The sequence below is a fragment of the Mandrillus leucophaeus genome, unplaced genomic scaffold (genome assembly GCF_000951045.1).
Source record: "Mandrillus leucophaeus isolate KB7577 unplaced genomic scaffold, Mleu.le_1.0 Scaffold70, whole genome shotgun sequence".
NCBI classification, from domain to species: Eukaryota; Metazoa; Chordata; class Mammalia; order Primates; family Cercopithecidae; genus Mandrillus; species Mandrillus leucophaeus.
Genome location: NW_012107586.1, coordinates 876859 through 890229, shown reverse-complemented (window position 1 = coordinate 890229; position 13371 = coordinate 876859). Strand labels below are relative to the sequence as shown.

At 39.7% G+C, this 13371-nt stretch overlaps 1 protein-coding gene across 1 annotated transcript in view; it reads left to right on the top strand.

The window, feature by feature from the left end:
* PECR (peroxisomal trans-2-enoyl-CoA reductase) overlaps nucleotides 1–13371 on the top strand; it is a 50456-nt gene that overhangs the window by 17866 nt on the left and 19219 nt on the right. The window contains exons 3-5 of the mRNA XM_011964682.1: nucleotides 3560–3667; nucleotides 9888–9984; nucleotides 12075–12185. Coding sequence (XP_011820072.1) covers nucleotides 3560–3667; nucleotides 9888–9984; nucleotides 12075–12185 — 316 coding nt within the window. The remainder of the gene's footprint in view (nucleotides 1–3559; nucleotides 3668–9887; nucleotides 9985–12074; nucleotides 12186–13371) is intronic.

Sequence of the window (13371 nt, the reverse complement as noted above, 5' to 3'; positions counted from 1 at the left end):
ATCTGGCTAATTTTTATATTTTTAGTGGAGACGGGGTTTCACCATGTTGGCCAGGATGGTCTCCATCTTCTGACCTTGTGATCCACCTGCCTCGGCCTCCCAAAGTGCTGGGATCATAGGCGTGAGTCATTGCGCCTGGCATGGCTACTAACCACCATGCTCAGCTAATTTTTTTTTTTTTTTGGTAGTGCCAGTGTTTCCCTATGTTGCCGAGGCTGGTCTCAAAACTCCTGGGCTGAAGCCATCCATCCGCCTCTGCCTCTCAAAGTGCTGGGACATAGGTGTGAGGGACTGCTCCTGGCTGATTCCATTTCTGATCTTTGCCCAATTCACTTTCAGAATTGGAAGATGCACAATGATGATTTAAAAAATTTATGCCTTATTTATTTATTAATTGGCATTCTTTTATGAAGATGAGTTTTTCCTTGTTTTCTCACCTCCCTATCCCCATCTCCTAAGCATTACTGTTGATGAATGGAATTTATTTTTATTCAGTATTTCTAACCCATTATTGTCATTTTCTTTCTGACGTTCTAGTTGTCTGGCTGATCTGGCTTCTGTGTCTTTTTGACATGGCTCAGACCTGTTTCTCCAAGAAGACCTAGTTCCCTTTACTAGGGAATCATAATTGTTGTTTGCTTATTTATTTATTTACTTTTTGGAGACAGAGTCTTCCTCTGTCACCCAGGCTGGAGTATAGTGGTTCAAGGCTGCATAGCCCATTGCAGCCTTGAACTCCTGGGGTCAAGCAATCCTCCCCGCTTCAGCCTACCGAGCAGCTGCTACTATAGGCACATGACACCACGCCTGGCTAATTTTTAAATTTTTCATAGAGACAGAGTTTTTCTGTATTGTCCAGGCTGGTCTTGAACTCCTGGGCTTAAGTGATCCTCTCACCTGGACCTCCCAAAGTGCTGGGATTACAGGTGTGAGCCATCACTCCTAGCCGGGAATGATTTTTAGAAGGTGAGATTTGGGTGCTACATGTGTTCACTACTACTGCGTTATCATTTCTTCTAGACATTTTCAGAACTAAGAAATAAATAAATATATGGATATGGTGGTATTTGTCCAGAAGCAGAAAGTCTGTATAGAATAATTTAAATAAATGGTTATTCTTCTTTCTTGTGCTAAAAACAAATGGTTTTATATAGTTTTCAGTATTTGATATGATATGGAAAATATTGCTTTATTTATTTTTATTTCCAAACTTTTCTTGGCTATTCATGACCATTTACTCTTGTTTTCTTTTTTTTTGAGACGGAGTCTCTGTTGCCCAGGCTGGAATGCGGTGGTGTGATCTTGGCTCACTGCAACCTCTGCCTCCCTGGTTCAAGCAATTATCCTGCCTCAGCCCACCGAGTAGCTGGGATTACAGGCACGTGCCACCATGCCCTGCTACTTTTTGCATTTTTAGTAGAGATGGGGTTTTGCCATGTTGGCCAGGCTGGTATTGAACTCCTGACTTCAGGTGATCCATCCACCTCGGCCTCCCAAAGTGCTGGGATTACAGGTGTGAGCCATCACACCAGGCCCATTTATTCTTTGACATGAATTTTATATTCAAGCTTCTTCCTCAGAAATCCTGGGGAAATTTGATTGGAATTGTGTTAAATTTAATAACTTGGAAATAATTGACATGTTTAAACATAGAATCTTTCCATCATAACATATCTTTTCATTAATAAAATATTGTTTATATCTTTTGGCAAAGGTTTGTGGTTTGAATCACATAGATCACTTTAAATTAAGATTATATGCCTAGATATATTTCATGGCTATTGCTAGTTTGAATGGACTCTTTTTACACTTTATTTTTCAGCTGGACTATTGTTGGTTTATTGAAAACTTATTTTTTTCAAATTTATCTTCTTGCTTTAACTGATAATTTGCAGCTTTATTTAATAGTTTGTCAAACTAGTTTCGGGTTTTCTAGGTATATGATCGTATTGTTTAAAAATAACTATTGTATTTCATTGGGCCAAAGATATAATTAATTGTGAAATTCACCATCATTCTATATACATTAAGAAAGTAAAAACACTGCTATTTATAATTGTAAGATACTACCAACTGTAAGGCATCCCAAATTTAGCAATGTGAAAATAATGTGAAAAAATTGTCTTAGATTCCGAATATGTTGTATTTTATGTCTTCTTTTCTACTGGTTTTACTTTCTTTTTTCTGTTGTATATTATGAATTGGTAAAAACTCACAGGGAAGCAGTCGGTAATAATGGTAAGGTATTCTTATTTTTGCGTAAGCCCTTAATAGGATTGAGTATTTAATTTTGTCTGATCTTTAAATTCTAAGAATTCGGGTTTCTATTGAAGAGAGACTGGAGATACATCTCTAGCGTTATCTTGATTTGTATGAGTAGAATTGGTGCCAAATATCAAGTGGAGCTTCCAGCATATATAAATCATAAAATTTAACAATGAGGCTAACAAAAGAAGTGTAAGACTTGTATGCTACAAACTGCCAGACACTGCTGAGAGAAATCAAAGAAGATTTAAATAATGTAAAGATATTCAGTGTTTATGGGTTAGAAGTTTCAATATTGTTAATGTGTTAGTTCTTCCGAAATTGATCTGTAGATTCAGTGCAATCCCTGTACATTTTTGCAGAAATTAACAAACTGATCCTACACTATATATGGAGATGCAGAGGGCCCAGAAAAGCCAAAACAATTTTGCCAAAGAAGAAAGTTGGAGGACTTAACGCTTCTTGATTTCACAGCTATTTCTTGATTTTAAGACAATGTGGTACTGACATAGGATAGATGTATAGATCAACATGATTAGTCGTTAGGGAAATGCAAATAAAAACTCCAGTGCGATACCACTTCACACCCACTAGAGGGCTATTATGAAAAAATCAGACAGCAAGGGTGTATATAAACTACATCCCACATGCATTCCTGAGAGTAATGTAAAATGGTGGGGACACTTTGGAAAACCATTTGGCAGTTTCTTTAAAAGCTAAACAGAGTTAACATATGACCACACAAAGATTTGTATTCATAATTGCCCCAAAGAGGAACTATCCAAATGTTTATCAGCTGATAAGTGGATAAATAAAATATGGCATATGCACATAACAGAATACTACTCAGCAATCAGAAAGGAACTATTAACACATTGCAACATGGATGAACCTCACAAACATGATTCTAAGTGGAGGAAGTTAGACACAAAAGACCACATATTGTATGATTCACTTTACATGAGATTTTCAGAAAAGGTAAAGGCAAATCTAGAGAAACAGAAAGATGAGTGTTTTCCTGGGGATGGGTTGAGCTGCAAATGGGTGTGAAGGAACTTTCTGGGGTGATGGAAAGGTTCTAAAGTTGGATTGTAGTAATGGTTGCACAACTCTGTGTGTATTTATTAAGTCATTACATTGCACACTTAACGTAGATGAATTTTATGATGTGTAAATTTTACCTCAATCAGGCTTTTTTATAAGGAAATGTAAATGAACATGTAAAACATAAACCAAACAGACACTGTGCTGAAACAAGGTATCAGGAGGAGCAGGACACTGTTTAAAAATTTAGTGATCAAGTTTGCCTCTATCCTGCAGTTTACAACTCCTGGATGAAAGAGCATGGAGGATCTATCGTCAATATCATTGTCCTTGCTAAAGCTGGATTTCCATTAGCTGCGTAAGCATTTTTATACTGTTTTCGTTCTACGTCTTTGAGTTTTGTCTTCTGAATGGGGGAAGCGGGATAGGGAACATTTCTTAAATCAAGATCATTAATACCTTTAATGAGTTGTGATCCTAATAGTTAGCATTTTCTTTTAATTGAACTTAAAATTGAAGTTAAATTTCAAAGTTTTATTTATTATTTATTGAACTTAAAATTCAAAGTACTTCTAAAACATTCCCGTTCAGATTCAGACTGCCAGATTCAGACTACCTAGTCATGTGTTCACCCATTAACCAAAAACTGTAGAAATGAGATTGCTCTGATATGCATGGTCAGCCTGAGGAATGAGGAACTGCGGTCATCACCACTTGGACATGCACTGAGAACAGGCAAGAGGTACTTCCTCAGGTGGAAATCAATGTGATGTTACTAAAAACAGAGTAAAAAATGGTGTGCAGGCCATTGATACCACTATACCTTCTTTTCCTGCTCATTATTCTTTACTAAACATATTTACCTATTTTAGCATCTTGGAAGAAATAATTCAGATTGTAGGTTCTTTCTGGCATTTCCCATTCCTCACAGGCAATTACTGTTGATAGTTTTGGGGGCATGTCTTTTTCCTACATTTTAACAAAAAATTTAGAATACTTTAAACACTATTCTGTATCTTGATTTTTCTCAAATGAAGCAAATATCCTGGAGATATTTTCTTACCCAAATCTAAAGAGATTTCTTCTTTTTTTTATGGCTAATATGCCACTTTATAAACCATAAGTAAGGAATGATTTATGTAACCATTTCCAGTTGGTGAGCATTTGGGTTGTTATTACCAAAACCCAACTAAAAACCTGCAGTAAGTAACATTTTATATACATCAGATGGTGTGTGGCCTAAATTGCAAGAAGTATATTTGCTAAGTCCGAAGCCAAATGCCACTGTAATTTTAAGAGATATTGCCAAACTGACCTTTGGAAAAGTTGTAGTTCCTTTATGAGTGAAATTTATCCTCCTTCATGCATATGTAAGAAGTAATGAGAGTTTCTTTGCTTAAAATACATTTTTGAAATGAAATCAGTGGCTTTTCTGATATTCGGTTGGAGGAAAAAACACAACTTGTCTTTGCTATGGAAAAGACAGTCTTTGCTGTGGAAATATGTTTCAGATATTTCTTGCTTTTATTCTTTAAGAATCGTTTCCTTTTCCAATGGCTTTCACACTTTTGACCATGACTCATAGTAAGAAAAAAATTTTACATCTTGACCTAGAGAACACATACGTGTATGTGTGTCTATAGGCAAAACAAAATTCGTGAAGGAAACCTATTCTTACTATCTATGTGCCTCTGATTCTTTTTTTCTTTCTTTTCTTTTTTTTTGAGATGGAGTTTCGCTCTTGTTGCCCAGGCTGGAGTGCAATGGCACGATGTTGGCTCACTGCAACCTCTGCTTCCTGGGTTCAAGCGATTCTTATGCCTCAGCCTCCCAAGTAGCTGGGATTACAGGCACCCACCACCACGCCCAGTAATTTTTTGTATTTTTAGTAGAGACGGGATTTCACCATGTTGGTCAGGCTTGTCTCTAACTCCTGACCTCAGGTGATCCACCCACCTCAGCCTCCCAAAGTGCTGGGATTACAGACGTGATCCACTGCACCTGGCTGATATTTTCAATTTTATTGTGGTCTGCTCTGTTATATTTTCTTTTTTGCACTTGCTGCTTATTACTTGCTAATTTTATTTCACTATTATCATGGTGTTGTAATTTGAGATTCGGAAGACATAGGTTTCGGTATCCTCTACAATAGATGAGGAGGGTGAATGTCAGAGATTGAGCACTCCTTTGTTTTAAATTTGAGCTCTCTTAAGAGACAAATTGAAACTGTTGGCTGTCACTTGTTTACTTGACCGGTACAGGTACATGCACAAGGTACATCTGGAAATACTAAAATGAATCAGATGCCGTCCACGCTCTGAGGGAGTCACAATTAGTAGGGGAGCAAAGTATGACAATAATCAGCCAGAGAGAGAAGGTGTTGGATGTTCCAGCAAAGGTATTTGCAAGTGTGCAAGCAGGGGCACAGAGGAGGGCAGCATCCTGGCAACATGTCTCGAAGGTGAACTCGAGTTTGGTGACATAGGAGGAGGAGAAAGGAAGGCAAGTCAATGAGACATTTACTATGTAAAGACGCAGAAATTTGAGACATTATGGCGCTTTTGGGAACTACAAATAATTCATTGTGATGATGGGTGGTGTGGCCAAATGGAAATTACTAGCTGGGAACGGAGTGGGAGTCAGAAAAGGCCTTAACTACCAGGGAGAGGAGTTTGAACTGCATCAGGGCTTCCTACACTAGAGCCTGTGGCCCTGGGGCTCTGGGGCTGTGCATCCAGGAGGGCACCTAAAGCCGCAGGATTATCACAACTAAGGCATTTACTTGGAGGATCTTTTTACTGTTAATGGTTGAGAAGGAAAACATTTATATTCAAGTATGTATTACAAAGAAAAGCTCAAGAATGATGAGGATTTGGGAGTCATGGTTTGGGAGAGCATCATCTAGTTGTCCTTTATGGGGAATATTTATATACTAGGTTTAGCCTATTACAAGTTGTCTTTTCTTTTCTTTTTTGATACGGAGTTTCGCTCTTGTTGCTGAGGCTGGAAGTGCAATGGCACGGTCTTGGCTCACCACAACCTCAGCCTCCTGGGTTCAAGCGATTCTCCTGCCTCAGCTTCCCGAGTAGCTGGGATTACAGGCATGTGCCACCATGCCGGGCTAATTTTGTATTTTTAGGAGAGATGGGGTTTCTCTATGTTGGTCAGGGTGGTCTCGAACCACTGACCTCAGGTGATCTGACCACCTTAGCCGCCCAATGTGCTGAGATTACAGGCGTGAGCCACTGTGCCCGGCCTATAAGTTGTTTTTATATTAAGTATCTTTTTTCTTTTTTTTTTTTTTTAAGACAGAGTCTCGCCCTGTCACCGAGGCTGGAGTGCAGTGGCGCAATTTCTGCTCACTGCAGCCTCTTCCTCCCGGGTTCAAGCAATTCTCCTGCCTCATCCTCCCAAGTAGCTGGGATTACAGGTGCGTGCCACCATTCCCGGCTGATTTTTTGTATTTTTAGTAGAGACGGGGTTTCACCATGCTGGCCAGACTGGTCTCGAACTCCTGACCTCGTGGTCCGCCCACCTCAGCCTCCCAAAGTACTGGGATTACAGGTATGAGCCACCGCACCTGGCCTACATTAAGTATCTTTGAATAACCCCAAATTTATTTTTTAGCTAATGACCAACTTACAACATCCGTGACTGTAGAATTTGGAATATCTTGTGAAGTTCACCATAATGGAATTTGACATATTTGACTCTTATTTTGATTTTGATGAATTTTTCCATTGACAATAGATATTTATTTTTTCAGAAAAGAAGTCAGTGGGGCTGGGGGCAGTGGCTCACACCTGTAATCCCCGCACTTTGGGAGGCTGAGGTAGGCAGATCACCTGAGGTCAGGAGTTCAAGACCAGCCTGGCCAACATGGTGAAACCCCATCTCTACTAAAAATACAAAAATTAGCCAGGCATGGTGGTACACATCTATAATCTTAGCTACTTGGGGGGTTGACGTATGAGAATCACTTGAATCTGGGAGGTGGAGTTTGGGCTACAGAGTGAGACTGTGTCCCCGCCCCCTGAAAGAAAAAAGAACTTAGTGACCTTATTTAACCTACTATCTCAGTTATTTCTTTCTTTTCTTTTCTTTTCTTTTTTTTTTTTTTTTTGAGATGGAGTTTCACTCTTGTTGCCCAAGCTGAAGTGCAATGGCACGATCTCGGCTCACTGCAACCTCCACCTCCTGGGTTCAAGCGATTCTGCTACCTAAGCCTCCTGAGTTGCTGGTATTACAGGCACCTGCCACCACGCCCAGCTAATTTTTTGTATTTTTAGTAGAAATGGGGTTTCACCATGTTAACCAGGCTAGTCTCGAACTCCTGACCTCAGGATCTGCCCACCTCAACCTCCCAAAGTACTGGGATTATAGGCATGAGCCACCACACCTGGCCTATCTCAGTCATTTCTTTCAGAAGAATCTAAAGGCCATCCAAAGAGAACCAGGAGAAAAACAATATGCCAGGAAGTAACTTGAAAAACACAAGTTTAGCAGTTGACAAGTGTGGATTAAAAATACATATATATTTGCTGATTTCTTTAGTATCTTTTCAACATTCTGATTCCTTCCATTTTTTGGGGAAGCCAGAGATTGCATTTTTAAGAGGCAATAGAGAAGGTCTTTTTCTACAACCTTAGATAACACAGGCACTGAAAAAAAAAAATTACACAAATATAGGTTGAGCATCCTGATCTGAAAACTCAAAATCCAGAATGTTCCAAAATCTGAAAATTTCTGAGCACCAATAGGATGCTCAAAGGAAATGCTTTTTGGAGCATTTCAGATTTTGGATTTTCAGATTAGGGATGATAAACAAGGTAGTATATGCAAATCTTCCAAAATCTGAACGGATTTGAAATCCAAAACACTTCTGGTTCCAAGCGTTTTGAGTAAGGCATAGTCAGTTTGTAAAATGTTCAGTTGAGGCTTGGCACAGTGGATCATGCCTGTAATCCCACCACTTTGGGAGGCTGAGGCGGGCAGATCACCTAAGGCCAGGAGTTTGAGACCAGCCTGGCCAACATGCCGAAACCCCATCTCTACTAAAAATACAAAAATTAGCCAGGTGTGATGACGCACGCCTATAAACCCAGCTACTCGGGAGGCTAAGGCAGGAGAATCGCTTGAACCCGGGAAGCAGAGGTTGCAGTAAGCCGAGATCGTGCCACTGCACTCCAGCCTGCGTGACAGGGAGACTCTGTCTCAAAAACACAAAAAACAAAAACAGAACCTTCGTGAACTATGAGACAGTTGGAGTCTCTGAAAGAGAAATGAGAAACAGGGACAGAAAAAAAATTGAAGACACTGTGGGTGAAAATTTTCCAAATTTGATAAAAACTATAAACCTATAGATCCAAGAAGCTCAATAAATCCCAGTACAAATAACATGAAGAAAAGTGTACAAGGCACATGATAACCATATTGCTGAGAACCAGTGCTGAAGAGAAAATCTTTTTTTTTTTTTTTTTTTTTGAAGAGAAAATCTTAAAAGCAGCTGGAGGAAAAAGACACATTGTAGACAGAACAGATTTCTCATCAGCACCAATGCAAGTTAGAAGTCAGTGGTGTAACATCGTTAAAGTGCCAACAGAAAAAAGCATGCAAACCTGGAATTCTGCATCCATTGAAATATCTTTCAAAACCAAAGATAAATTAAAGACTTTTTCAAACATATAAAATCTGCAAGAATTATCACTAGCAGACCTATGCTAAAATAAATGTTAAAGGAAGTCCAACAAGATTTACTAAATAATGTGTTTTTTACCATCTGATTTCAAATGCCTTTGATTGGAAGAATTTTCCTAATTAGTTGTATAAGTTAATTTTCTTACATTAAATTATCCTATATTTGGTTTTGAGGATCTTGTAATTAGAAATTCTAAGCCATAGTGTCTATCTACGCAAGACCCCATACTTCATTTATTTTTGAGATGGAGTCTCATTCTGTTGCCCAGGCTGGAGTGCAGTGGTGTAATAACAGCTCATTACAACCTCCGCCTCCCAGGTTCAAGTAATTCTCCTGCCTCAGCCTCCTGAGTAGCTGAGATTACAGATGCCTGCTACGATGCCTGGCTAATTTTTGTATTTTTAGTAGAGATGGGGTTTCACCATGTTGGCCGGGCTGGTCTTGAACTCCTGACCTCAGGTGATCTGCCCGCCTCGGCCTCCCAAAGTGCTGGGATTATAGGTGTGAGCCACTGCACCTCGCCACCTTTGTTATTTAAAATTGATTTTAAAAACAACCACATGCTTGAAATCCTTAAAATTACCGATATGTTTTCCTTTATAATCAAAGTTCTTGAAAGTATTCCTCTTGCATAGTGATTTGAGGAGCCTTATCTGGGTCTATGCCATGTGAGAGTTGCTTGATCATCAGCTGTGGCTTGGATTTAATACCGAAGGACATAGTTTTTTCTTTGTTGTTTAGACAGAAGCTCAACAAGACAGACTCCATAGCAAGAAGTCTCTGGTGGAATTGTCAGGTAGTTGGCATACCTGCCAGCTTGGTGAACAAGAGAAATATTCAACAGAAGCTGATTGTCATGTTTATGTTTTGTCTTTCAAAGGCATTCTGGAGCTGCAAGAGCAGGTGTTTACAACCTCACCAAATCTTTAGCTTTGGAATGGGCCTGCAGTGGAGTAAGGATCAATTGTGTTGCGCCTGTAGGTAAACGATCTATATTGAAATTTATTGACAAATTATGCTTCTCTGATTCCATTTGTGGTGTTGATAGAGGTATTTGGTAATATGCAAGTGTAGCATAAAAGATTGACTTTAAAACATAGATAAAATGAGAAAGTCTAATTTTCTTTTTTTTTGAGATGAAGTCTCACTCTGTTGCCCAGGCTGGAGTGCAGTGGCGTGATCGTGGCTCACTATAACCTCCACCTCCGGGGCTCAAGTGATTCTCGTGCCTCAGCCTCCTGAAGAGCTGGGACTACAGGCACACGCCACTACCCCGGGCTAAGTTTTGTATTTTAGTAGAGATGGGTTTTCACCATGTTGCCCAGGGTGGTCTCGAACTCCTGAGCTCAGGAGATCTGCCACCTTGACCTCTCAAAGTGCTGGGATTAGAGGCATGAGCCACTGCACCCAGCCCAGAAAGTCTAATTATCATTATAGAAGTACTCTTTGATTTACAGCCAGATTGTCAAGAATGTTAAACAAGTGATTCTCGATTCTGAGTATTTTTTTTTTTTTTTAGAAGGAGTCTTGCTCCATTGCCCAGGCTGGAGTGCAGTGGCATGATCTTGGCTCACTGCAACCTCTGCCTCCCGGGGTTCAAGTGATTCTCCTGCGTCAGCCTCCCAAGTAGGTGGGACTACAGGCACTTGCCACCACCCCCGGCTAATTTTTGTATTTTTACTAGAGACAGGGTTTCACCGTGTTAGCCAGGATGGTCTCAATCTCCTGACTTCGGGATCCACCCACCTTGGCTTCCCAAAGTGCTGGGATTACAGGTGTGAGCCACCACACCCGGCCTATCTGTAGATCTTATCTCTGTGATGTCAATAGGTGTTATATGTGCCACTCAGTGAAGGCTAAGCATGCCTGACTTCAAGCATGAAGTTAGTAAACTCATCTCTGACAAAGGCACTCCTACTAATTCTAATTCATGTTTGCCTTCCAGAGACTTTTTTGGTTTAATGACCAAATTTTCATACTTCTAGATTTTATCCTCTTTAAATAAAAGGCAACATATTGTGTAATTGGAAGCCACTATATCTCTCCAGTATCATTTGAAGTAATTAAAACTGCCAAATTTTCTAATTTTATTTTAACTTTGCTTTCCTCCCCTCCTCTCCATAATTTAACAGTTTGAATCCATTACAAATGGCTGTATCCTGTGACATACTATATCCTGTGATATACTATATCCTGTGACATAGTTTTTTTTTTTCTTTTTTTATGTTTGGGACAAGGTCTCGCTCTGTTGCCCAGGGCGAAGTGCGGTAGTGCGATCACGGCTCACTGCAGCCTCGACCTCCTGGGCTCAAGTGATCCAACTCAGCCTCCTGAGTAGCTGGGACCACAGGCGTGTACCACCATGCCCAGCTAATTCTTTTTTATATTTTTTGTAAAGACACAGTCTCCCTTTTTTCCCAGGCTGGTCTCAAACTCCTAGGTTCAAGTGATCCTCCAGCTTCGCCCTTGCAAAGTTCTGAGATTACAGGCATGAGCCACTGCACCTGGCCTGGGATACAGTTTTTGAGTAATTTTCCTGAATTTAGAAAGTTAGCGAAAGATACATTTAAAAATTTCGAAACAATTAAAATTTTAGTTTATTGGTATTGGATTCAAATGCTTTATTTGCGATTTCAATCTAGGTAAAAAGCCAAGAAAATATTGCATTTTTCCAAGTCTCACGTAGCCATTGCCCAGTCTTCTCTTGTAAAGCAGAGAAGCCAAATGGAAACTAAAATAGACAGAGTCGCCTGTCCCATTGTTCCAAGTTAAGTGCCTCTTTCATTTACTTACATAATCATGACCTTCAGAAAGCAAGTCTTTCATGAAAAAATCCAGGACATGCTTAGGAGGAAGAGGAGGTCACAAAATAACCATTGAGATCATCCATTTGAGGATGATGGGGACTGTACTCCTTTGACAACATGGAGGAAAATTAATATCAGCACTGTTCACTTTTTTTTGACTTAAGCTACTTAATGTTTGAAATGCCAGTAGACTATCTTGATATCTTTATAATTAAAATGTAATGCACTTTATTTTGTCCCTGTTTTATTTTTAAACACAGGGAATTATTTATTCCCAGACTGCTGCGGAGAACTATGGTTCTTTCGGACAAAGCCTCTTTGAAAGTTCTTTTCAGAAAATCCCCGCTAAACGAATTGGTGTTCCTGAGGAGGTAAGGCATATTTCCAGCATTGATTAGAATTGCTGTGTGTTGTACTTTGGAATTTGTAATTCAGTGTCATTTTTATGTGGTCTGGACGACATTATTTCTCCCACTGCCACCAGATCATTTCCCCTGTTCTTTCTGGCTCTCAGATATACTCTGGTTGTGCTTTGACTACTGACAGCAATCTGTACTTGAGAGTGAATGCGGTATAAATTAATAACAGCGTTTTTTTCCAGTTTGTTTTATTGTATTTTCATCACATTATTTTATTACCTGGCATTTGTTGGTACACAGGACCCTAGGACTCTAAGCAAGTCAGACAATTATGGCCATAGGAAGTTCCACATGAGATTTTGGTAAGATTGAAGTCTGTAAAATCAGCGGCTTTCCAAAATGCCAACAGCAGCAGTCTTTGTGGTTTTTTTTTTTTGGCTTGAGACAGGGTCTCACTCTGTTACAGGCTAAGTACAGTGTCATGATCATAGATCACTGCAGCCTTGAACTCCTGCCTTGGCCTCCCAAAGTGCTGGGATGATGATGATGACGATGATGACGATGATGATTTTTTCGACAGAGTTTCTTTGTCTCCCAGGCTAGAGTGCAGTGGCGTGATCTTGGCCCACTGCAACCTCCACCTCCTGGGTCAAGCGATTCTCCTGCCCCAGCCTCCCGAGTAGCTGGAATTATAGGTGTATGCCACCACACCCGGCTGATTTGTGTGTTTTTAGTAGAGGCAGGGTTTCACCATGTTGGTCAGGCTGGTCTTGAACTCCTGACCTTAAGTGATATGCCCACCTCAGCCTCCCAAAGTACTGGGATTACAGGTGTGAGCCACAGCACCTAGCTTTGCATCGGTCTTGAAATGTAATTTTTTTTTTTTTTTTTTTTTTTAGGAAAAGGATGTCTTTCCCACAACAATAAAAATGAAAATACCTAGTAGTAAACTTACCTCTAAATGAAAAACAAAACAAAAAATCACCTGCCTCCTTAGGGCAGTAGGTGGTACATCAGTTTCATAAATGAAAAAATAAAACAAAACACAAAAAGTCCCTTTTCCTGAGGAGCAGCAAAAAGACCGGGATAACTAGGGGCATATAATATTCCTTGATGGGGAGAACCAATTTTATTAAAAAGTCAGGTTTCCCTAAATTAATTTATAAATTTAATATCTTTTGGGAATTTAACATGCTGA